The sequence below is a fragment of the Dendrobates tinctorius genome, unplaced genomic scaffold (assembly GCF_039654945.1).
Source record: "Dendrobates tinctorius isolate UK_male_01 unplaced genomic scaffold, ASM3965494v1 ptg000079l, whole genome shotgun sequence".
Taxonomy (NCBI): domain Eukaryota; kingdom Metazoa; phylum Chordata; class Amphibia; order Anura; family Dendrobatidae; genus Dendrobates; species Dendrobates tinctorius.
The window spans coordinates 1,441,213-1,468,054 of record NW_027361747.1 but is presented as its reverse complement, the minus strand read 5'-3'; the positions used below and the strand labels follow the sequence as shown (position 1 = coordinate 1,468,054).

General features: G+C 44.5%; 1 protein-coding gene across 4 annotated transcripts in view; it reads right to left on the bottom strand.

Moving 5' to 3' along the window:
• Window positions 1-14,766: 14,766 nt before the first annotated feature.
• The window catches only part of LOC141096712 (torsin-1B-like), a 92,815-nt gene continuing 80,739 nt past the window's right edge, over window positions 14,767-26,842 (bottom strand). For 3 of the 4 annotated variants that reach the window (XM_073583426.1, XM_073583429.1, XM_073583427.1), the window contains one exon: window positions 25,655-26,070. In XM_073583426.1, coding sequence (XP_073439527.1) covers window positions 25,889-26,070 — 182 coding nt within the window. In that variant the 3' untranslated portion in view covers window positions 25,655-25,888. Of the gene's footprint in view, window positions 15,560-25,654; window positions 26,071-26,842 lie in introns of those variants that run through there. The other variant, XM_073583428.1, reaches the window with a different exon arrangement.

Sequence of the window (26,842 nt, the reverse complement as noted above, 5' to 3'; positions counted from 1 at the left end):
GGGAGTGTGCTCAGTGGGGGGATGAGAATTACATTTGGATGGTCAGGTGGACTCCTCCGTCTGTATTTGGCATGGGTTGGCTCGCTGGGCATCTTTCCTAGGGGCATTTTCTCTTCTGGCTGCAGTGGGGAAGGCTTTGCAGTAACACAGAGCATCATACATGGGGACCATCATACACAGAGCATCATATATAGGGCCCATTACACACTGGAGCATCATATATGTGGCACACTATACACTGGAGCATCATATATGGGGTTCATTATACACTGGAGCATGATATATGGGGGCCATCATACACTGGGGCATCATATATGGGGCCCATCATACACTGGAGCATCATATATGGGACCCATCATTCTCTGCAGCATCATATATGAGGCTCATTATACATTGTATGGAGAAATATATGGGACTCATACTATATGGAGCAATTTATGGGGCTCATTATACTCTATGGGGCCCATCCTATACTGCATGGCATATTATATGGGGCCTACTATATATGGGGCTCATTATTCTTTATGGAGCATTATATAGGGCCCATTATACAGTTTGGAGCAATATATGGGGCTCATTATGCTGTATGGAGCATTATATGGGGTCCATTATTCTGTATGTAGCAATATATGTGTCCATTATTCTGTATGTAGCATTAAATTAAGCCCATTATTCTGTATGTAGCAATATATGTGGTTCATTTTACTGTAAGGAGCATTATATTGGACTCATTATACTGTATGGATCATTATATGGGGTTCATTATTCAGTATGGATAAATTTATGGGGTTCATTATTCTGCATGGATCAATATATGGGGCTCTTTATTCTGTATGGAGCAATATATAGGGTTCATCATTTTGTATGGAGCATTATATGGGGCTCATTATTCTGTATGGAGCAATATATGGAGCTCCTTATTCTGTATGGAGCAATATATGGGGCACATTATTCTGTATGGGGCATTATATGGGGCTCATTATTCTGTATGGATAAATATATGGGGCACATTATACTGTATGGAGCATTATATGGGGATCATTATTCTCTATGGGGCAGTATATGGGGCTCAATATTCTGTATGGAGCAATATATGGGACTCATTATTCTGTATGGAGCACTATGTGGTGCCCATAATAATGTATGGACTATACTGTCCGGTCTAAAATGATAAGTCTGCAGTCACTCTATGTCCTGTGAGCTGTGAGGATTCGCCGGTTTCTAACTTATTGTAGAATTTACAATAGCTATAACTCATGTAATGTAAGAAGTAAGTGAATTCATTGGTATTGTACTATACCTATATTTTTCTGCTGTATCTGTGCATCATGAATTGTGGAATTTGTGTTAAAGGGGCCCACTGAGACTCTTTCGCTCGGGGCCCAGGAAAACCTGGAGCCGGCCTTGATCACATCTGCACCAAAAACACATCAAATAAGGGGGAAAGTTATAAAAAATGCAGCCATAATTAGAGAGGATTGTTATTGTGTACTTTGGTGTGGACACCTGCAGAAAGCAAAAAGACACAGTATTTATGCTTTTTGCTATGTGTGAACACGGCCTTACAGACACAAAAAAGCCGTTTTTCATATAGTGAAACTACATGAAGATGAGAAAGTTCTGGCAGCTCCGACTGTGAATGAGATAACAAAAAATAAATACACAGGTTCTATCTAGAGATGGACAGGATGCACAGATGATGTTGCTCCAGCCCTGGCTAATATAATGCCATGCAGGAGGGTAAAAGATTTGTGGACTCCCGTCCAGCCGCCAGGTACCACTGATCTGGACTCTGAACCAGAGACCCGTGAATCGATCCGCGCATCTCTAGACCAGGGTTCCCAACTCCAGTCCTCAAGGCCCACCAACAGATCTTGTTTTCAGGATTTCCTTTGTATTCCTCAGGTGATAATTGCTTCACCTGTGCAATACAAATGAAATCCTGAAAACATGATCTGTTGGTGGGCCTTGAGGACTGGAGTTGGGGAACCCTGCTCTAGACCCAACCGTTCCGGATACAGCAGACAGTCTCAGATTTGAGTCTGCGCCCTGCAGTCTTCTCGGGCTTCTGCTGAATTTTACTCACTGTCACATCCCTTCTGACATCTCTTCCTATCAGGGGAGAAAGAAATGGCAAATGGGCGTGGATTGGGATGTGGCCAGAGGCGTGGGTAAAATTTGCAGTGGCACATTAAGCATGCCGTATAATTCATCCCTATTTCTAATCTTCAAAAGTTGGTTAGTATGCATACTATGATTCTTGCATGTCATGTCCAGACACAAATCCCCCACAGGATGCAGCAGACCCCCATGATAAATGCGAGGGCAGTATAGATGCAAAAAAATAATACAACAACCACTTACTAACTTACCAAACATTTGTATGTTGGCTGCCAAGTATTATAATTGCAGACAGGCTTGCATAGGGTACCATTCACACCATTATGAGAGATGCACTTCTTTCCATATAACAGTCTATTGCCAATGCCCCCACTATGAGATCAGGCAGGCTGCCAATACCATATGTGCATCCACAGGCCAGACACCCCACATCACCAAGCCACCGCTGGAAGGACCCAGCCTACTCCCTGCATAAAAAAGTGCAAAAAAATATGTAAATAATGCAGGAGGTATTGGTCAAAATACATATATTTGGATCCCACAGTAGGTTTTAAGTTATTCTTATCTGTCACTTTGTAAAACAGTTTGGTGGAAAACGAATTTCCTGTGACTGATACCTCAAAAGCATTCAAGTTGTCTTATCCAACTTCTAGGGTAAAATTTTAAAGTTACATGCTGTTCATGTAAATATTGTGTGAACCAGTCCAAGTTTTGTGCTGCTTCCCAAAACAAAATGTCCATATAACAAAGCCAAACCTTCAAATGATTGGACCACTGAATAACCAAAACAAATTTATCTTCAAAAGAAGCCATAAAAAGAATCAATAAAAATTATAACAAAATTTAGCACTGCAGAGGACCCCATGGAAGTCCCCTACCTTTGTAAATAAAACTCAGACCTAAAACTAAAATAATTCTTGGGAATAATAATGATAAGGAGTGATATAAGGAAACCAACTGAACGAAATGCAATGCTGAAACAATTTCTCTCAGGCAGCCAAGAGACCCTATTCGCCTGGAGTATCCGTTTATAAATTTTTAATGAAAAAAACAAAACAAACCTAAAACCATAAACCCTGTAGTGTGGACTTGACAAATACAGTTCAAAAAGTCATTAGTATCCCTAAGGGTACCGTTACACTTAGCGATGCACCAGCGATCCCGACAACGATATGGATCGCTGGTGCATCGCTAAGGCTGTGTGCACACGTAGCGATTTTTAAGCGTTTTTGCCGCGATTTTCGGCGCGAAAACGCTTAAAAATCGTGTACAGAACGCCCCCCATGCATTCCTATGGTATTCCGCACATGCTGTGCTAATGCTGCGCTTTTTTCCGCAGCGGAATCGCATCGCGGAAAAAATCGCAGCATGCCCATTCTTTTGTGCGGAATCGCAAAGAATTGCCGCGATTCCGCACCCATAGGAATGCATGAGAATCGCTTCCTTCCCGCATGTGGCTATGCCCACCATGCGGGAAGTTAAGCGTCTCATGTGCGGTTGGTACCCACGGTGTGGAGGTGAGGAGACTGTCGTCCAGGCCCTGGGTACCATACCCCTGTAAAAAAAAGAATAAAAAATCGGGGTATATTTACCTTCCGGTGTCCCGCGCTGCATTCCCGGCCTAGCGTTCCCAGTAATGCCTTGCGGCAAGGCCCTGTAATGACGTAGTCTCGCGTGACTCTAGCGGTCTCGCAAGATCGCTATAGCAACGCGAGACTACGTCATCACAGGTCTCGCAAGGCATTACTGGGAACGCTGAGGCCCGGGAATGCAGCGCGGGACGCTGGAAGGTAAATATACCCCGATTTTTTTTATTTTTTTTTTTAGCATTTTAACATCCTATCATTTACTATTGATGCCGCATAGGCAGCCTCAAAAGTAAAAACCTGCTCACACTTGTCAAACACTATGTTTGACGAGTGTGACCAACCTGTCAATCACTTTCCAAGCGATGCTTCAAATCGCTTGGAAAGTGCTTGAATAATGCAATCGAAAATCGCGGCAAAATCGCGATCATAATCGCGGTAAAATCGTGGTGAAATCGCGCGGGAAAAAACCGCACAATTTCTGGGAAGGAGTCCGGTTTTTAGTGAGCGTTTTAAAACGCTACGTGTGCACATAGCCTAAGTGGTCGCTAGTGAGCTGCCACACAGGCAGATCTCACCAGTGACATAGCAGGGGTCGGGGGTCGCTACTTACCTGTCAGATGAGGCGATCCTGACGTCCTCCGCCCGCGTCTATGCGTCGCACGTCGGCGCCACAGGAAGCCCAGCAGGAAGTGCCTGACGAGAAACGGTCCAGGAGCTTCTAGTGGATCAGCGATAACCAGCGGGGAGCCGGTCGGAAGTAAGTATCACACATAGCGATATCGCTAGCAATATCACTGCTATGACACAAAATCGGTGATGTTACAGTGATATTGCTAGCGATATCGCTATGTGTAACGGGGGCTTAAGCCAATAAGGTAATTTTTTTGACTAGTCTATTTAAATATTTATCAATTTAATCCACTAAAGGATAAAAACAGAATTAACACTAGAAATGATAGGAGTGCCTGACAGATTAACTATATCGTTATGAATTTGAGCAATAAATGCAAAAAACCCTCAAAAATTGCTACTTTTATCAACACAGTGTCATCATTTTTAAGATTTTTAATAACTAGTTCTTTGTTAGATACATTATTAACGTGTTTACTACAACTTACCCATTTTTTTAACACATCATTAACAACCATATGTTCAAATGATTCAAACAAATGACCTGATACTTCAGGATCAAATTGACTATTCTTACACAAAGCAGACACAATTCCACTGATAGACCTCCTGACCCTAGCTACATAAAAAATGTATTTATAGTGGTTTGAAAAAAACACTATATTGTAATCCGAACGCTGCTAACTTCTTCTTCTTTTTCTTCTTCTTCTTCTTCTTATTAAGTTGATTTCCGCAATTAATACAGCATGAACCGCTACATGCACAGACTCCGTTGAGGTGTCGTTTCGAAGCCAGCGTCCACGAGAGGTGTGCTAAGTATTTTTTGTGTCGATCGGATTTGTAGTCCACAAAATCGGACCCTGAGGGGCCCCACTCACAAAATCGGACCCTGAGGGGCCCCACCCACAAAATCGAACCCTGAGGGGCCACACCCACAAAATCGGACCCTGAGGGGCCACACCCACAAAGTCAGAGCCTGAGGGATCCCCGCCAACAATTCAAGCCCTGTGGAGCCCAGGCCAAGGAATCAGATCCTGAGGGGCCCCACCCACCAAATCAGACCCTATGGGCAAAGTGGCCCCTGAGAGGCACTCACAGTTAAAACGGATCCTGAGTTGAAAGTCTTGCAGGGGCAGCAGGCAAGTCTCTCTTAAAGGGGCAGCCCGGGCACCATTTCAAACCTGTACTTCCTTCAGGAAATACACATCTAGTTATAGTGGTTTGAAAAAAACACTATATTGTAATCTGAACGCTGCTAACTTCTTCTTCTTCTTCTTCTTATTTTCCAGTTGATTTCCGCAATTAATGCGGCCCGAACCGCTACACGCACAGACGCCGTTGAGGTGTCGTTTCGAAGCCAGCGTCCATGAGAGGTGTGCTAAGTATTTTTCGTGTCTATCGGATTTGTAGTTTTTGCGCAATTTGCGTTTGAAAATTTTTTTTCCCGTCATTGGAATGCACTGTCTCCAATGCTTTTCAATGGGAAATTGCAAAACGTGCCCTGAGGCGATTGAAATGGCAGATAAGCTCATTGATATGCGCAGGCACACCCAGTTACTATGCCAACGCCTACGAATGTCACATGACGCCCCGAGGACAGAGCTTCTGCCACATAATATCAGCTCTTAAAGCGAAACCCACAGCACAAATGCAAATCTAGCTTCATCACATGACACATGCCCCTGAGAGAGAATGTCCGCCAAAGGTGATTTAGAAGAAGCCCAGTGAGCCAAACTAGCTCTTAAAGGGCCGACGCGCCAAAATGATTGTTAAAGGGCCGGCACACCGAAATGAGTCTTAAAGGGCCGACATGCCAAATCGAAAGCTGAGTGACCCCAGGCTCCAAATCGGAGGCTGAGCCACCCCAGGCTCCAAATCGGAGGCTGAGCCACCCCGGCCTCCAAATCGGAGGCTGAGTCACTCCGGCCTCCAAATCGGAGGCTGAGCCAAACCTTCCTCCAAAGCGAAAGCTGATCGACCTTGGGGTCCAAATCGGAGGCTGAGCGACCCTGGCCTCCAAATCGGGGGCTGAGCCACCCCGGCCTCCAAATCGGAGGCTCAACGACCCCGGCCTCCAAATCGGAGGCTCAACGACCCCGGCCTCCAAATCGGAGGCTCAACGACCCCGGCCTCCAAATCGGAGGCTCAACGACCCCGGCCTCCAAATCGAAAGCTCATCGACTCCGGCCTCCAAATCGGAAGCTCATCGACCCCGGCCTCCAAATCGGAGGCTCTTTGACCTCGGCCTCCAAATCGGAGGCTCTTTGACCTCGGCCTCCAAATCGGAAGCTCATCGACCCCGGCCTCCAAATCGGAGGCTGAGCAACCCCAGCCTTCAAATCTTACCCAGAGTGACCCCACCCACCAAATCAAACCCAGAGAGGCCCTGCCCACCAAACCGGACCCAGAGGGGCCCCGCCCACCAAACCGGACCCTGAGGGGCCCCGCCCACCAAATCGGACCCCGTGGGGCCCCGCCCACTAAATCGGACCCAGAGTGGCCCCGACCAACAAATCATACCCCAAGGGGCCCCGCCCAACAAAACGGACCCAGAGTGGCCCCACCCACCAAATCGGACCCAGAGTGGCCCCACCCACAAAATCGGATCCAGAGTGGCCCCACCCACAAAATCGGATCCAGAGTGGCCTCACCCACAAAATTGGACCCTGAGGGGCCCCGACCACAAAATTGGACCCTGAGGGGCCCCAGCCACAAAATCAGACCCTGAGGGGCCCCGCCCACAAAATCGGACCCTGAGGGGATCCGGCCACAAAATCAGACCCTGAGGGGCCCCACACACAAAATCAGTCCCTGAGGGGCCCCACCCACAAAATCTGACCCTGAGGGGCCCCACCCACAAAATCGGACCCTGAGGGGCCCCACCCACAAAATCGGACCTTGAGGTGCCACACCCACAAAATCGGAGCCTGAGGGATCCCCGCCAACAATTCAAGCCCTGAGGAGCCCAGGCCAAGGAATCAGATCCTGAGGCGCCCCACCCACCAAATCAGACCCTGAGGCCAAAGTGGCCCCTGAGAGGCACTCACAGTTAAAACGGATCCTGAGTTGAAAGTCTTGCAGGGGCAGCAGGCAAGTCTCTCTTAAAGGGGCAGCCCGGGCACCATTTCAAACCACTATCTGTACTTCCTTCAGGAAATACACATCTAGTTATTATTATTATTCAGTTGATTTCCGCAATTAATGCGGCCCGAACCGCTACACGCACAGACGCCGTTGAGGTGTCGTTTCGAAGCCAGCGTCCACGAGTGGTGTGCTAAGTATTTTTCGTGTCAATTGGATTTGTAGTTTTTGAGCAATTTGCGTTTGAAAAAACATTTTCCCGTCATTGGAATGCACTGTCTCAATGCTTTTCAATGGGGAAATTTTGCCACAGAGAAAACATGCCCTGAGGCGATTGAAATGGCAGTTAAGCTCATTGATATGCGCAGGCACACCCAGGTACTATGCCAACGTCTACAAACTTTACATGACCCCGCCAGGACAGTTTCTGCCAGATAATATCAGCTCTTAAAGCGAAACCCAAAGCACAAATGCAAATCTAGCTTCATCACATGACGCATGCCCCAGAGAGAGAATGTGCGCCAAAGTGGATTTAGAAGCCAAGTGCGCCAAACTGGCACTTAAAGGGCTGACGCGGCTAAGTGATTCTTAAAGGGCCGGCGCACCAAAATGAGTCTTAAAGGGCCGGCACGCCAAATCGAAAGCTGAGTAACCCCAGGCTCCAAATCGGAGGCTGATTGACCCAGGCCTCCAAATCGGAGGCTGAGCCACCCAGGCTTCCAAATCAGAGGCTGATCGACCCTGGCCTACAAATCGGAGGCTGAGCCACCCTGGCCTCCAAATCAGACCCAGAGGGGCCCCGCCCACCAAATCAGACCCAGAGTGACCCCGCCCACCAAATCAGACCAAGAGGGGCCCCACCCACAAAATCGAACCCTGAGGGGCCCCACCCACAAAATCGGACCCTGAGGGGCCCCACCCCACAAAATCGGACCCTGAGGGGCCCCGGCCACAAAATCGGACCCTGAGGGGCCACGCCCACCAAATCGGACCCAGAGTGGCCCCACCCAACAAATCGGACCCAGAGGGGCCCCGCCCACCAAATCGGACCCTGAGGGGCCCCGGCCACAAAATCAGACCCTGAGGGATCCCATCCACCAATTCAAGCCTTGAGGAGCCCAGGCCACCGAATCGGATCCTGAGGGGCCCCACACACCAAATCAGACCCTGAGGGGTCCCATAGGCCAAAGTGGACTCCCCAGAGTTAAAAGGGATCCTGAGTTGAAAGTCTTGCAGGGGCAGCAAGCAAGTCTCTCTTAGGCCCTGTGCACACAGTGCAGTTTCTACCATGGATCCACAGCGGATTTGCCGCTGCGGATCTGCAGCAGAACTGCAGGTGATGTACAGTACTATTAAAACCAATGTAAAAAAAAACGCTGTGCACATGCTGCGGATTTTTCCGCGGAAAAAAAAAACAGCATGTGACTTCTTTTGTGCGGTTTTGCTGCAGTTTTCCACCTGCTCCATTCTTCAAATCCGCAGGTGGAAAATCGCAGTAGAAAAACGCAGTAAAACCGCAAAAAAAAGAAGAAATCCGCAGGAAAAATGCAGGTCATTTGACCTGCAGATTTAGTGAAAACCGCGCAGAAAAATCCACGGGAGGATCCGCACCATGTGCACATAGCCTTAAAGGGGCAGCCCGGGCACCATTTCAAAGCCCTATGTATACTTCCTTCAGGAAATACACATCTAGTTATAGTGCTTTGAAGAAAGCACTATCTTGTAATCCGAACAGTGCTAACTTATTCTTTTTCTTCTTATTATTATAGTGGTTTGAAAAACCACTGTATTGTAATCCGAACGCTGCTAACCTTATTATTATTATTATTATTATTATTATTATTATTATAGTGGTCAGGGCAGTTTCTAGGGAATTTTGCCAACAGGGCGGACATCGAAAAAGCGCCCCCCCCGAACATTAACATGCCGAATACCCGGACAAATATCGTCACACCATGACCAGACCACATATTACCACCACATAGTCACCGAATAATACCACATACAAGGAACAAATAGCGCCGTACCATGGCCAGACCACATAGTCACCGATTAATACCACATTCAAGAAACAAATAGCGCCACACCATGACCAGACCACATATTACCACCAGATAGTGACTGAATACTACAATACTGATCATTAATTAAAAACACAATACTAAGTGCAAATGTATACAGGAACTCTATATTTACTGTCAGTGTGCAGGTAACACACTGACTCACCAGTGACGTCTCTAGCTGAAGTCCTTCATCTTTGCTTTTCTTTTTCATCCAGCACAGACTGCCATCACTTCTTCCAGCCAAGACACGTCTCTGCATGAAATAACACAGTTACCTAGAGCACGGCTTCCAGAGCACATTCTCCACTTTTTCCCTTCTACACTACACATCTGAATACAGACGTGCACCCACCATTAATACATAATTGGTTATTATGCAACCCACCATTCTAAATATAAATTATAATCCACCACTGTACACCCACTAACTATAAATGTCACTTTCCCCATTTAATATATAAATTAGCACCTGTACTCTTTCCCCCAATTCATTACCAGGCACTTCAACCTCAACGCCCCCCCACTATGTACCTCCCGCTCTAGCTCTAACCCTAACACCGATTCATTATATTTACATGCCTCTCCTTCCTCAATTCATTGTCATCTTTCTCTCCCACTCTCTATTCATTATCAACTGCTCTACCCCACATTCAATACATCACTTACTCCCCCACACTCAAAATTCTTTATTTGTTCTCCAGATAGATCATTTGCTCTCCTCTCCCCCCCAGCTTCAATTTATCATTCACTCTCCTCACCCCCCTCCATCATGTACAGGCTCAGCCCCCGCACCCCCCCTCCATCATGTACAGCCATATTCACCCCCCTCCATCATGTACAGGCTCAGCCCCATTCACCCCCCCTCCATCATGTGCAGCATATTCACCCCCCTCCATCATGTACAGGCTCAGCTCCATTCACCCCCCCTCCATCATGTGCAGCATATTCATCCCCCTCCATCATGTACAGGCTCAGCCCCCTGTACCCCTCTCCATCATATTCAGCCATATTCACCCCCCTCCATCATGTACAGGCTCAGCCCCATTCACCCCCCCCCTCCATCATGTACAGGCTCAGCCCCATTCACCCCCCTCCATCATGTGCAGCCATATTCACCCCCCTCCATCATGTACAGGCTCAGCCCCCGCACCACCCTCCATCATGTGCAGCCATTTTCACCCCCCTCCATCATGTACAGGCTCAGCCCCCTCACCCCCCTCCATCATGTGCAGCCATATTCACCCCCCTCCATCATGTACAGGCTCAGCCCCATTCACCCCCCCATCATGTGCAGCATATTCACCCCCCTCCATGTACAGCCCCCTCACCCACTGAATTCATAAAAAAAAAGTTTCCCATACTTACCTCACATCCGCTCCCCAGCAGGGCCTCTCTGCAGCCAGCGTCCGGGTACATGTCGGCGTTTGCGTGATGACGTCATCGCGCAGGCCCGACACCTGACCCGGAAGTAGAGAGGGAGCTGCGCAGCTGTCAAGGTGACGGCCGTGCACAGCTCCCTGCACGATACACTGTGACGCGGGCGGCTGTATGCTGACGGCCGCGTCACAGAACAGAGCGCACGGCCGCACAGTACCGGATCGCGGCTCTGAATCTCCCCGGTTCGGGGAACCGGCTGCATTTTTAACAACCGGTTCTACCGAACCGGGGAGAACCTGCTGAATCCCAGACAGCTAGGCACTAGGCAGGCGCCCCCTGGCTGGGTGGCACCCCGGGCGATCGCACGCCCCATCCCCCCCTAAAAACGGCCCTGTTTGCAACCAAAAAAGTCAGTGCTTATTGAGACCATAGATCAGAAATCATAGAAATTGAAGATGGTAAATGGGATGCTGCAGAACATCAACACTTACACTGAGCCAGAACAGAGCCTGCCTATAACAGGAACCCCATAACAAGGCCAGCAAGTCCCTCTATGAAAACCAACAGTGATGGATTAAAGACAAAAAAAACAAAAAACACAGGATGCAGAGTTCCCTCATCACAAACCCAACGTGCAACAAGACCTCACTATCCAAGGCAGCTGGTACAAGTGTCCCTATAACAGTAACAGTCACCAAAGGATGCAGAACTAGGGGACTTATGTACAACCTAGATCTATGCCCAAAAGGGGTCTGCTGGTTTGGTTAAGGGGTCCCATATGATGGCTTAATCTGCCATGAAGGGGGTGCCAGATTCCAGCTCGAACTGCCATGGGGGGGGGCAGAAAATAGCTCAATCTCCCATGTGGGGTGACACTGATTCATCATAAGTTGCAATGGTGACGGTTATGTCAGAACGGTTGCCATGGTGATGATGATGTCATAATGGGTATATGGGCACAGGACTATCGGATGGAGGATGTGTGATGAGTATATGGGCACTGGACTATGGGATGGAGGATATGTATGACGGGTATAAGGGCACGGGACTATGGGATGAAGGATATGTATGATGGGTATATGGGCACGGGACTGTGAGATGAAGGATGTGTGATGGGTATATGGGCACTCGACTATGGGATGGCAAATATGTATGATGGGTATATGGGCACGGGACTATGGGATGGAGGATGTGTGATGGGTATAGGGGCATGGGACTATGGGATGGAGGATGTGTGATGGGTATATGGGCACTCGATTATGGGATGGAGGATATGTATGATGGGTATATGGGCATGGGCCTATGGGATTGTGGATATGAATGATGGGTATATGGGCACGGGTCTATGGGATGGAGGATAATTATAATTTTCTATAACCACAGCTAGTTACTATGCCCGGGCAGCGTACATTAATATTATATTAATCATATATAGATGGATGGAGCAGCTCCATGTTGAGTAGTTGCAGTTATCGGACCCATTGTGACATCACTGGTGTTCCGCTCCTCGTGATGTCACAGTGAGATCTCCATTGTGACATCACGGAATGTGTGGTTATATGGAGTGACTCTGCAGGAAGAGGCTTTGTCTAACAAGACTCCCTGTGTGTGTTGCACATTCAGAGATAACTCCCTGTGTGTTGCACATTCAGCGATAACTCCCTGTGTGTTACACATTCAGCGATAACTCCCTTTGTGTTGCACATTCAGCGATAACTCCCTGTGTGTTACACATTCAGCGATATTTCTTCAAGCTAAAATGCTCTTTCGATTTCTTCTAATCGTGAGTTTGCTATTAGCATCTGTGGAAGGCGCGCCTCTCATCAACCAGCGCCATGATTCCTTGCCCACGCATACGACCCCAGCAGGTAAGTACTTTTCCAAATATTCACATATTTTGGGGTAACCCTCACTAGGCTGGGTGAAGGCTTACTTTTTGCGCCCTGAGTTGATATTTTTACTGATACCATTTTGGGGTAGATACTAGGTTTCTTTTTTTGTCGCCATTTATTGCAATGTTGCGGCTGCCAAAAATTTTTATTCTGGCGATTTCGATTTTTTTTTTCTCATTATGCTGTCTACTGATCAGATAAATTTAGTTTAGATTTTGATAGATCGAACTTTTACAAATGCAGCGATAACAAATGGGTATTTTTAATTGCTGTTTTTCATAATCCCTGAGACATAATTTAGCAAAACTACTGTCCCATATTTTTAATCGTCTTGCTGGGTCCTACCATCCAATCTAATATATAAAGCTCAAGTGTGTGTATGTATGTGGGTGTGTATGTCCGGGATAGGCATCCACACCGTCGCAGCTGCAGCCACAAAATTTGGCACAGTCACACGTCTGGACCCCGAGAGCGTCCTAGGCTATGTTGTGAGGCGAAATTTTAACCCCGCGCGTTCCAATTCACCAAACAATTTTGCCCCTGTCTACATACTGGGAAAAAGTGTGCGCGTGTCAAGCCCCACCCCTCATTATGATGTCATAATGCCCCTATTTAAATACAGGGGAAACAGTGTGTGCGCGTCAAGCCCCGCCCCACATTATGATGTCATAATGGTTGCCATGGCGCATGGCGACGCTGATGTCATCATAGGTTGCAAGCCCTGCCGCTCATTATGATGTCATAATGGTTGACTACGGAATGGAGGATGTGTGATGGGTATATGGGCACTGGACTATGGGATGGAAGATATGTATGACGGGTATATGGGCACGGGACTATGGGATGGCGGATATGTATGATGGGTATATGGGCACGGGACTATGGGATGGAGGTTATGCATGATGGGTATATGCGCATGGGCCTATGGGATGGAGGATGTGTGATGGGCATATGAGCATGGGACTATGGGATGGAGGATATGTATGATGGGTATATGGGCACTCGACTATGGGATGGCGAATATGTATGATGGGTATATGGGCATGGGACTATGGGATGAAGGAAGTGTGATGGGTATATGGGCATGGGACTATGAGATGGAGGATGTGTGATGGGTATATGGGCACTCGACTATGGGATGGAGGATATGTATGATGGGTATATGGGCACGGGCCTATGGGATCGTGGATATGTATGATGGGTATATGGGCACGGGACTATGGGATGGAGGATAATTATAATTTGCTATAACTAACCACAGTTAGTTACTATGCCCGGGCAGCGCCAGGCTCTTCAGCTAGTTAACTAATATTTCTGTATTTTCAAAGGATCTACAGCAACTTCCCATTATCACAAACTGGTCAAGCGATGCTGGAATAAAGGTAAATATTGTTTGTCTGCAATCTCCATCTTTTTATAGTGCCATATACTCAATGGTTTATTAGGTCATTGCATCCAATATGTCTGACTATGATTGAAACTTCTAGGCCCAGCTTACACCTGAAAAGGAAGTTATAGACCAGGGCAGCACCTGGCAACCTCAGGCAAGTGCTGGGGCCACTGCGCCTGGGGAGCTCCGTCTCCCCCAAGTCTCAGTTTGCAGCATTCGACATGCATGTGTATCCGGATGGCTGTCGGCTGTGTTTTACAGCCAGCTCCTGAGTTGTACTGCTGGGATTGCAGCAAGCTCTGATCATTGCAGCTTAAACTTTTAGACAATTGTGACAAATGTATTTAAGAGGTTGGAAATGGTGGGAAGGTGATTGTGGAGTGCAGATGGCACTGAAGACATCTACGGTATGTCTGCCATGTTTGTACAACCATGTCTGTCTAGCTTGTGTCTAGGCTTTATAGTAGTTTGGTGATTTTACAATACACTGCAATATTACAATATTAAAGCACAAGTGAAAGTGATCACAGGTTCAGTTCCCCAAGGAGGACCAATAATAATGTAAAAAGAAAAATATTGAGTTCATATATAGCCATTTTTTGCGTAAAACAGATAAACTAAACTATTATTTTAATATTTTATTTGGCATCTCTGAATGCATAAGTTTGTATGGGCTCTTTTTAATTTTAATACTAATTTTTATCGTCTTTACAAGGGGGTGTGGTTCACAGGTTAATATAATGCAGAGCAGCCTAAAGACACGCCCCTGAGGTCCATGCAAAACACTTTACCTCTGTAAAGACTATAAAAAGACCATATGGTAGATTTACAGAAAAAGAATCAACGATATACCAAGGGGAACAGTGGGAATAAAATAAAAACAAAAAGTGGCCATTTTTTACCTGGTGACAGGTCCTCTTTGTGAAAAAAAAAAAAAGGAAAAAGGTAAAAGACTGATATACCAATTATGATGCTGGTGACCAGGAGTCCAGTTTGGTCACCACACCCAATGCACATTTCGCCAAGCTTGGGGTTAGTCTGATTTTTGTATATACCCCATGTAGAATTCATGAAAGACTGTTTTCCAGGTCATGGATTCTGCTTCTCTTACCCCAATTACACGGTTTTTCTCTTGCAGTGATCCCCGGACATCCAACCTTGGCCCGAGTGGTTGTTGCAGGAACGTTCTTCATATTGGCGGCTGTGATTGCTGGACTGTTTCTTTTCTTTTATATCTAGTAAGTTCTTCTCAGTGCAGTGTCTGATGGCAATAGCCATCATGCTTTATGATGGGGCATCGCATCACTTTTATAATTTAGTTGCAGACACAAGGATGAATATGGCGATCTTGAAGAAGGTCTGTGTCACGAAGACGGTGTTTTAAGCCACAGTTAGAAGATGTGGAGGCTGGTTTACCTACATACAAGACAACTCCAGGTAACATTAGGACACCATGGTTCTCAAAACGGTTGTGTGAAATTAGAAGAAAAATCCATATAGGACTGGGGGATTAAGCAAATTAATTTGATTCACTTTTATTTTGCACAATTCTACTTTTGCTCGCACCCAGTGGATGCGGCAACAATATATAGAACAGGAACGGTAAGGCTTTTGGGCTCGGGATGGTCATAGAATGGATTATTCTTCTGTCTGTAAAGGGAGGAGGGGACATGGTGGGACATGGTCACCGCCACATCAGTCCAGTACAAGCAGCTCGATCTTTCATTTAAAAAGAATCAAGCTGAACCCGATTAACTGACAGTGATGAAAGATGAAAAGCCACAGTTGATATAACAATCAGGAGGCCATTGCCTGTGATGAATTAGATTCCTCTGGAACGCTGCCAGAAGCCGGTGTCTTGCTATGTACAAGTGCTTCTCACTAAATTAGAATATCATCAAAAAGTTAATTTATTTCAGTTCTTCAATACAAAAAGTGAAACTCATTATATATAGTCATTACAAACAGTGATCTATTTCATGTGTTTATTTCTGTTAATGTTGATGACTATTGCTTACAGCCAATGAAAACCCAAAAGTCATTATCTCAGTATATTAGAATAAATAACTAAAAAAAAACTACAAAGGCTTCCTAAACGTTTAGAAAGGCCTCTTAGTCTGTTTCAGTAGGCTCCACAATCATGGGGAAGACTGCTGACTTGACAGATGCTCAGAAGGCAGTTATTGACACACTCCACAAGGAGGATAAGCCACAAAAGGTCATTGCTAAAGAAGCTGGCTGTTCACAGAGTGCTGTATCCAAGCATATTAATGGAAAGTTGAGTGGAAGAAGGTGCACAAGCAACTGGGATAACCGCAGCCTTGAAAGGATTGTTAAGAAAAGGCCATTCAAAAATCTGGGGGAGATTCACAAGGAGTGGACTGCTGCTGGGGTCATTGCTTCAAGAGCCACCACATACAGATGTATCCAGGACATGGGCTACAAGTGTCACATTCCTTGTGTCAAGCCACTCATGACCAATAGACTACGCCAGAAGCCTCTTACCTGGGCCAAGGAGAAAAAGAACTGGACTATGGCTCAGTGGTCCAAGGTGTTGTTTTCAGATGAAAGTAAATTTTGAATTCCATATGGAAATCAAGGTCCCAGAGTCTGGAGGAAGAGATGAGAGGCACACAACCCATGTTGCTTGAGGTTTATTGTGAACTTTCCACAATCAGTGATGGTTTGGGGAGCCATATTATCTGCTGGTGTAGGTCCACTGTGTGTTATCAGGACCAAAGTCAGCACAGCCGTCTACCAGGAAATTTTAGAGCACTTCAAGATTCCCCTGCCGACAAGCCTTTTGTAGATGGAAATTTCATTCTCCAGCAGGACTTGGCACCTGTTCATACTGCCTAAAGTACCAATACCTGGTTTACAAACAAACAGTATTACTGTTCTTGATTGGCCAGCAAACTCGCCTGACCTTAACCCCATAGAGAATCTATGGGGTATTGTCAAAAGGAAGATGAGAGACACCAGACCCAACAATGCAGACGAGCTGAAGGCTGTTATCAAAGCAACCTGGGCTTCCATAACACCTCAGCAGTGCCACAAGCTGATCATCCCCATGCCACGCCACATTGATGCAGTAATTGCTGCAAAAGGAACCCCAACCAGGTATTGAGTGCATTTACTGAACATGCATGTCAGTAGGCCAACATTTCGGATTTTAAAATAATTTTTCAAGCTGGTGTTATAAAAGTATTCTAATTTACTGAGATAATGACTTTTGGGTTTTCATTGGCTGTAAGCCATAATCATCAACAGTAACAGAAATAAACACTTGAAATAGATCACTCTGTAATGACTACATAATATATGAGTTTCACTTTTTGTACTGAAGAACTGAATTTAACTTTTTGATGATATTCTAATTTATCGAGAAAAACTTGTAACATGTCTGCCGCAGGTTATAACAGCCAGAGGGTCTCTGCTACTAAAGGGGAGAATAATCCTGAGAATGGATTAGTCAGTAAAAGTGGCATTTTATACTGAATTTTGGAGAAACCACTTGTTCTATTAATTATTTTGAGCTAATTACATTGTATTATTAGTTAATTGTTAGTTTGAGAGATACCTCTCCTGATTCCTCCATACACACGAGCACTCGGCTCAGCAATCTTGTTTTTATAATGGAGAGAGCTGTCAACAGACTCCTCTGGCAGTGGCTAAGCTACACTGAAAACAAAAGGATGGGCGTGCAATCATCAGAAGTGAAGTGATCGCATAAGTTGGGAATTTCATAAAATCATGAAGGGCTGAGAACATCTGACAACCTGGCCCACGGGACGTCATCACTGGGGAAGGATGTAATTCAGGTGCTGATAAAAGGTCAAGACATATTACGATCTGTGTCCAATGTAGAGAGATACAGTTGGAACCAGAAGTCTACATACACTATATAAAAATACACATCTGCATGTTTTTCTCAATATCTGACATGAAATCAGAATAAACCTTTCAATTAGGATTACTATAATTATTAATATTTGCCAAATGCCAGAATAATGAGAAATAGAATGTTTTAAGGCATTTTTCTCAGTGCAAGGTCAAAAGTTTACATATACATTTCATTAGTATTTGGTACCATTGCCCTTAAAATGAATGACTTGGGTGAACCGTTTGGGATATCCTTCCTGAAGCTTCTCACAATAGTTGGTCCAAATTTGGGTCCATTCCTCCTGACAAAACTGGGGTGACTGATCCAGGTTTGTAGGCCGCCTTGCTCGCACCGGCCTTTTCAGCTTTGCCCATAAATTTTAAATAGGATTGAGATCAGGGCTTTTTGACGTTCGCTCCGAAACATTGACTTTGTTATCCTTAAGCCATTTTGTTAACATTTTGGCAGTGTGCTTCGGGTCATTGTCCATTTGGAAGACCCATTTCCGCCCAAGCTTTAACTTCCTGGCTGATGTCTTGAGATGTTGCTTCAGTATTGCCACATAATCTTTTCTTATGATGTCATCTATTTTGTGAAGTGCACCAGTCCCTCCTGCAGCAAAACAACCCCACAACATAATGCGGCCACCCCCGTGTCTCACAGTTGGGATGGTGTTCTTTGTCTTCTAAGCTTCTCCCTTTTTCCTCCAAACATAATGATGGTCATTATGCCCAAAAAGTTCCACTTTAGTTTCATCAGACCACAGGACATGTCTGAAAAAATTAAGGTCTTTGTTCCTGTGTGCATTTGCAAACATTAGTCTGGCTTTTTTATGTTTCTTTTGGAGTAATGGCTTCTTTCTGGCAGAGTGTTGATATAGTACTTGTTTCACTGTGGATATTGACACAATCTTACATGCTTCCGCCATCATCTTCACAAGGTCTTTTGCTTTTCTCCTTGGGTTGATATGCACATGTCAAACCAAAACACATTCATCTCTGGGACACAGAACCCATCTCCTTCCTGAGCGGTATGATGGCTGGACATTCCCATCTTGTTTGTACTTGCATATAATTATTTATACAGATGAACAAGGTACCTTCAGGTATCTTAAAATTTGCACCCAGGGATGAGCCAGACTTGTGCAAGTCCACAATTCTCTTCCTGGTATCTTGGATGATTTCTTGAGACTTTCCCATGAAGCTAAACAAAGATGCATTGTGTTTTAGGTGTGCATTAAAATGCATCCACACGTGTGTCTCTAACTCAAATGTTGCCAAAAGCTTCCATACACACATACACATGATGCCATCATATGGGTGGTCCAGAATCGTTTAAAGACATAGTAATCTTAGCGTTTGTAAACGTTTGACTTTGCAGTAATAAAAATGAATTACAACATTTTCTCTCTCATTATTGTGGAATTTATCAAATATTAACCCCTTCACGACCTTCACCGTACTAGTACTGTTCTGCGGGAATTGCATTTCTTCCCGAAGCAGTTCTAGTGTACGGCAGCACGATCACCGCGGCGATCAGGTGCGAGTATCAGCTGTATGTGACAGCAGACACCCCTCAGCAACGCTCACGATCTGCTCTAGCACCAGTCGTGAGCATTTAACCTCTCTGATGCTGCTGTCAGTGACAGCAGCATAGAGAAGCATCGTGCAGGGAGGGGGCTCCCTGTGCGCTTCCATCAGAATAACACAATGTGATTGCGTCATTCTGGTGGTCTCCATGGAGACCCCCAGCACCAAGATGGCCACGGGGACCAACCGGGTCCTGCAGGGAGGTGGCTTGCGTCGGCATGCCTCCTTCCCTGCCTGTCAGATCACTGCTCTGACACTCAGCAATGCTAAGTGTCAGATCAGCGATCTGAGATGATATAGTAATGTCCCATACTGGGACAATGTAACAAAGTTAAAAAAAAACAAAAAACTTTTATAATGTAAATTTTTTTTAAAAAAATCCCCAAATAAAAAAAATTAAATAGTTTAGCAATAAATACATGTAAATAAAAAATAAATAAATAAATAAAAGTACACATATTTGGTACCAACGCGTCCATTACGACCCGCTCTATAAAACTAGCTAACCCCTTCAGTAAACACCGTAAAAAATAAAAAACATCATACCAAACAAAAAGTGCAATAAGGCGCGATCAAGAAGACGGATGTAAATAAAAATGATGGTACCGCTGAAAACGTCATCTTGTCCCGAAAAAAAAAAAAAAACGCCATACAGCTCCATCAAAAAAATAGTTTTAGCTCTCAGAATAAAGTGATACAAAAATAATATTTTTTCCAATAAAATAGTTTTTATTGTGTAAAAGCACCAAAACATAAAAAATGATATAAATTAGGTATCACTGTAATCATCGTACTGTTTCATCGTACTGACCCAAAGAATAAAGCTGCATGCTCAGGAGAAATTGCACAACAAAATGTATAGTCCATTTTCTCCTGTTACCCTTGCGAAAGTAAAAAAAAATTAGGTCTAAATTAAAGTTTTTGTGAAAGAAAAGTAAATGTTTATTTTTTTCTTCCACATTCCAAAAATTCCTGTGAAGCACCAGAAGGGTTCATTCTTGAATGTGGTTTTGAGCACCTCGAGGAGTGGAGTTTTTAGAATGGTGTCACTTTTGGGTATTTTCTTTCATATAGACCCCTCAAAGTGACTTCAAATGTGAGGTGGTCCCTAAAAAAATGGTTTTGTAAAATTTGTTGAAAAAAATGAGAAATCGCAGGTCAACTCTTAACCCCTATAACTTCCCAACGAAAAAAAAATTTGGTTCCAAAATTGTGCTGATGTAAAGTAGACATGTGGGAAATGTTATTTATTAACCATTTTGCCAATTTAAGGGCATAAAAATTAAAAGTTGTAAAATAGTGAAATTTTTGCCAAATTTCAGTTTTTTTCACAAATGAACGCCAGTCATATCGAAGAAATTTTACTGCTATCATAAAGTACAATATGTCACAAGAAAATCTCAGAATCAGTGGGATCCGTAGAAGAATTTCAGAGTTATAACTTCATAAAGGGACAGTGGTCAGAATTGTAAAAATTGGCCTGGTCAGAAAGGTGAAAACAGGCTGGGTCGCGAAGGGGTTAATAATTATGGTAATCCTAATTCACCTAAAACGGGAAAGGTTTATTCTGACTTCATGTCAGAGATTGAGAGAAACATGCAGATGTGTCTTTTTATATAGTGTATGGAAACTTCTGGTTTCAACTGTACATATCAGTGCATGCGTGATTTTCACTCGCTGGACGTCTTTCATTTGAAGCGTTCTCCTTCACTAGGCCAAATCAAATCTTTGATCAGCGCAATAAGTTTCTTAAGTTTTATTCATTTTATGTAACTGTATATGCTGTATTGTTTTGTCCCCTTTATATAAATTTTAATAGTTCTCTTCCATTTGTTCTGTAACCCGCTTACCAAAGCCTTACACTACCAGAACCAGGCCTCCAGTCAGCCTGTAAAACATGACTGTTGGTGGCAGCGAGTTGTCGTGGGGTCCACAGTGACCGTAACAGGGGTAAATACATATATTCCATGAGTTGGAGTCGGAGGTATATATACACCATATGCTCACTGTCAGCTTCCCATTAGTGGAAACAGCCTGCGGCCTCCTCTGTTGATTGCCGGTCAGTCGCATAATTGTCCAAGCGATAGGGGGCAGCATACAGCTGTTTGCTCCAAAGATAACAGCGGGTGGATCTGTGGGACCTCCCAGACTGCGATCCTTGACAGTCATGTATATAGCTCAGCTATCTTCATCCATCACAAAGACACTAGTGTAGCAGCAACCAAATGCAAACAGGTCACACATGACACCCATCTCCCTAACCAGTGGATTCCCACTTATCAGACACTTATCTTAAGTTGTGATTATGGACCAATCCTTTAAAACAAAGGTGGGGGGCTCTGCTTTACATATACCTGTAAAACTAACCACTGTACTTTATATAGCAGTTCCTTTCAGAAGAGCACCACTAAGAACATTTTGGAGAACAGAAAAAGAGGATGAGGATAGTGATAACAGCGATGATGATGACAGCTATACTCGGAGAAAGAAGACATTTCAAGGCCTGGCATTAAAAAAGAAAGCTAAAGGTGACCACAAGAAGAAAAAAGATGGCGAGACATCGAAAAAAGACAATAAGTCATCACGAAAGACAGAGAAACTTCAGAAGACAACTGAAGGGACCTCCAAAAGAGAGGATAAAAATGTGAAAAAGTCAGAAGAGTATAAGCAAGCGAAACCAGCAAAACAAGAAAGGAAGCGGAAAATTCTAAAGGAAATAAAGATGGCCAAGCGTCCCAAACTGAAGAAACTGAAGACCACAATGCTGAAGGAAAATATAAAGACCAAAATTCGCAGGAAGAAAAGATGAGGCTTCCTCTGCTCTTATTCAATTCTTATTGTTTTCCTAAGCATTTCAATAAAAGTGGTTCCGATCCGTCCGGCCACATTACAACCTTAGAAAGGTTACATCATTTTACTCTGTGCATGTTTATGGAGAAGTCATAATTATTTCTGTGGGGCAGCTACAATATCCAATCACTTTCAGATTGTGGGAGCAGCGCTTGGCTCATTTACAAATGCGACCTCCACAAAGACAATCCTAGCTAAGTACTGTGCAGGGGAACTAGAACATAGCAGGTAGCCAGCCGCAGCAGAAGCCATACGCAGAACGGAACCGAGCAGCTAAGTTTTTGTAATCATTAACAACCTCTTCTTAACTGGAGTTCAAACATGGGGTCTCTCTTCTGCTGGTGGAGTCACACTGTGGTTTACTAAATAGATCTCAATGCTGAGGTGGTCAGATACATAAAATCAGCGGAGCCCATCAGACTCGTATTACAAAACCACACATATCTGGTACCGTCCAGGAGACGCGGACTTCTACCCATGAAGCAATGCTTTTGTAGGCAATCATTTCTAGAATATGGTGTGCTATGGAAGCAGAACATAGAGCGCCACGAAAAAAGAGAAAAGACGATTGCTCCAATCTAGCTGGCTCGCTAATGACTAGTATGGAGAAGATGTACGGAGGCTCATGATTTCAGTGCACACAGTGGTGTCTATAGGACGTCCTCCATACAGCAACTCCAATCTAGCGTTATCACTATAGGAATGACTAGAATGGAGATGTATGGAAGCTCATGATTTCTGTGCACACAGTGGTGTCTATAGTACGCCTTCCATGCAGCAACTCTAATCTAGCGGTATCACTATAGGAATGACTAGAATGGAGATAATGTATGGAGGCTGATGATTTCTGTGCACACAGTGGTGTCTATAGGACATCCTCCATACAGCACCTCCGATCTAGCGGTATCACTATAGGAATGACTAGAATGGAGATAATGTATGGAGGTTCATGATTTCTGTGCACACAGTGGTGTCTATAGGACATCCTCCATACAGCACCTCCAATCTAGCGGTATCACTATAGGAATGACTAGAATGGAGATAATGTATGGAGGCTCATGATTTCTGTGCACACAGTGGTGTCTATAGGACATCCTCCATACAGCACCTCCGATCTAGCGGTATCACTATAGGAATGACTAGAATGGAGATAATGTATGGAGGTTCATGATTTCTGTGCACACAGTGGTGTCTATAGGACATCCTCCATACAGCACCTCCAATCTAGCGGTATCACTATAGGAATGACTAGAATGGAGATAATGTATGGAGGCTCATGATTTCTGTGCACACAGTGGTGTCTATAGGACATCCTCCAAACAGCACCTCCAATCTAGCAGTATCACTATAGGAATGACTAGAATGGAGATAATGTATGGAAGCTTATGATTTCGATACAGATGTTTTCCATACAGCAACTCCATCATTGCTGGCTTACTTCAGAAATAACTACAAAAGAGTTGCTTTGCTACGCTGAAGTTCATTACTTTCTTGCACACAGTAGTGTTTGATAAAGCCATCCCCAAATTAAAAGTACCTGGAAGAGATGCAAAAATAAAAAAAATTAAAGCAAAAATGCAAAATCACTCCCATAAGAAATAAAAAAAGTGCAGATATTTAACATCGTAGAGTCTCGAAAAAGTCAGGTCTATCAAAATATAAAATTAATTATCCCATACACAAGATGATGTAATGAAAAGCAAAAGGTGGCTACTATGAAGAACCTAGAATATAAGACATATTTTCAGTGGTTTCACACTTTTTTGGTAATTATATAATTCCACATGTGTTAATTCATAGTTTTGATGCCTTCAGAATGACTCTACAATTTTCATAGTCATGAAAATAAAGAAAACACTTTGAATGAGAAGGTGTGTCCAAACTTTTAGTCTGTACTGTATATATTACCTGTAGTAGTTCATGAAATGTATGAGAAAAAAACATATATATATATCCCCAAAACAAGTTTATCCCACAGAAAGAGTGCCATATTCTACATTCTCTTGCTTTTCAGTGGAAATGTGCAGCATCCAATCCGTAAAAATCCGTTATTACGCATATATCAAAATTTTATATATATTAACAAGTTCCTGATTATAACGTTTAGGTAGAACATAATCTGAAATGTAGTGACACCCAAAGTCATGCGATAATCGCATCTATAGGATACAGGATTCAGTCATGCCACTAGGAGTGCAACTTAGAGGGGCTGTCCTCTTCCTCTGGTTCCTACTGGGAAATACGGAGTTGTTAAAGGACTGAAGGGCGCCCCATTATACAGCTTTAATAGACCTGGCCTGTTCACAAGTTCAATTTAGGCGGCAACTTGTATTGCTTCTATATTGATATCCCCCACACTCATTACTGGTGGTGGTGGGGCTGTAAGATAAAAAGTGCAGGGAACCATTTAATAAAAAACAAGCTGCGCTACCCACTGAAATCCAGCATCACAAGGCTGGATGGCAGAGGTCAAGCAATGGATAAGAAGATTGTGTTGAGTAGGAAGCAAACTATCCATTAAATGGTAGTGGTATATATACAGTAAGTGGTTATTGATGCCAACCCAGATCACTCCTGTCCACTGGTGCCGGCTCTAGTTGAGGTGCTGTAGAGGATTACAGGATAAGGGTACAGGTAATGCCAATCATGCCCACCCAGCCATTGTGGATCTAAAGCCATAATTGTTAAATCAGTGCGGATCCCACCTATCTCCAGAACGGGGGAAGCCTTCACCCCTTCATTCACACTGGTTCTGGAGCTTATGTGAATAGAGAGGTGGCTGCACAGAAATGCTCTCTGGTCACTTTTATGCGAGTCCCCCCAAAAAAGTCACGCTCTACTTTTTGCAGCTCTAATAACAGTGACTAGAGAGTGTCATATGCACGACCACCTCTCCATTCACAGCCGCAGGGAGGGGACCTCATCTGTTATACATTCATGGCATATCTGATGGTTATGCCTTAAATATCTGATAGGAACAACCCTTGAAGCACTGGTAGGGTGGTCCTTGCATGTCCTGCACATGAGCTGGGCAAAGAAAGGGGAAGTCGTCCAGTAATCGCTCCTCTGCTCCTTCAGCGCTGTATCTAGGTGGCATTCACCAGGGTACCAGAATCCTTCTGCTGTAAGTCCAAATGAGCAATGGAGGAGCCTTCCAAAACTCATTAAATCACTGAAGCAAATGGTAACTAATGATACCCACAATAAGTGTAGTGTTTGCTGAGATCTGTAGGTATAAAATGCCATTCAATGTGAATAAAACCCTCCTCAATTCCTGCCATTCATAAACAGAACAGAGGGAGGTGAAGTGTTGGGGCACAGTAAAGTTCTGCAAGTTTGAGGCAGCACGGGTCAGTGCAGCTAAAGTATGAAGTCCAGCTTGGTGGACACGGTTTTACTGCCTTTGTCAGCAAACAGCTTTGTTTATTTTGGTAAACATGTCATTTCCTTAGCGACCCGAGATGCCAACGTTTCATCCTCGTAAAAGCCCCTAAGTCTGAGCTCCGCCAAAACACATTTCTTCACATGAAGGAACTCCAGAGGCAGAAACGGGACAAAGTAATCTATCAGGTTCTTCTCAATGAGGCCACTATGCCGGAAGCCACCTGGGCAAGGAAGTTAACACAATTAGTCCCACTTATATCCGGGTACAGGGGAGATCTGTGCACTTGCATGCCGTGACTGAAGACCCCCATTAGGTAAGTGCTCTTGTACACCATGGCACACAGGTGGTCAGGTTGTATACAGTTAAAGTTGGCCACCTGTTGGATTGTAGACAGGTCAATGACAGCGGCATGGTGCACCAGAAGGTTAATGGGGGTTTTCTTCTTTCAGCTTTTAATTGCACAGGCATGCTCTGTTTAAAAAGAAAAATATGCTTGACACTGCCCCACATCGCTCCATCGCTGCCCCCAATCTATGCTGACAAGCCCGCAGAGTGCTCAACTAATGGGATCAGGGGTAACACCAAGGTAGATGTCTCATGCCGTCTTCCTCCAATTAGCAGCAGCAGTCACCTGCTACAGTCATGAAGTCACCACTGTAGCAGTATCTGAGATATTCTAACGCATCAGGTATTCTAGAATATGTATGTAGGGAGTCTGTCACCCCATTTTTGCCCCATAAGATGGGGCCACTGCCATCAGGGTCTTATCTACAGCATTCTGTAATGCTGTATATAAGCCCCCGATGAAACCTGCAAGATTTGAAAAAAAGAGTTAGATTATACTCACCCCGGCGTTCGGTTCGGTCCGATGGGTGTCGCCGTCCCGTCAGGCGCTTCCCATCTTCATACGATGATGTCCTCCTTCTTGCTTCTCCCTCAGCTCCTGCGCAGGCATACCGTACTTTCTCTGTCCTATTGAGGGCAGAGCAGAG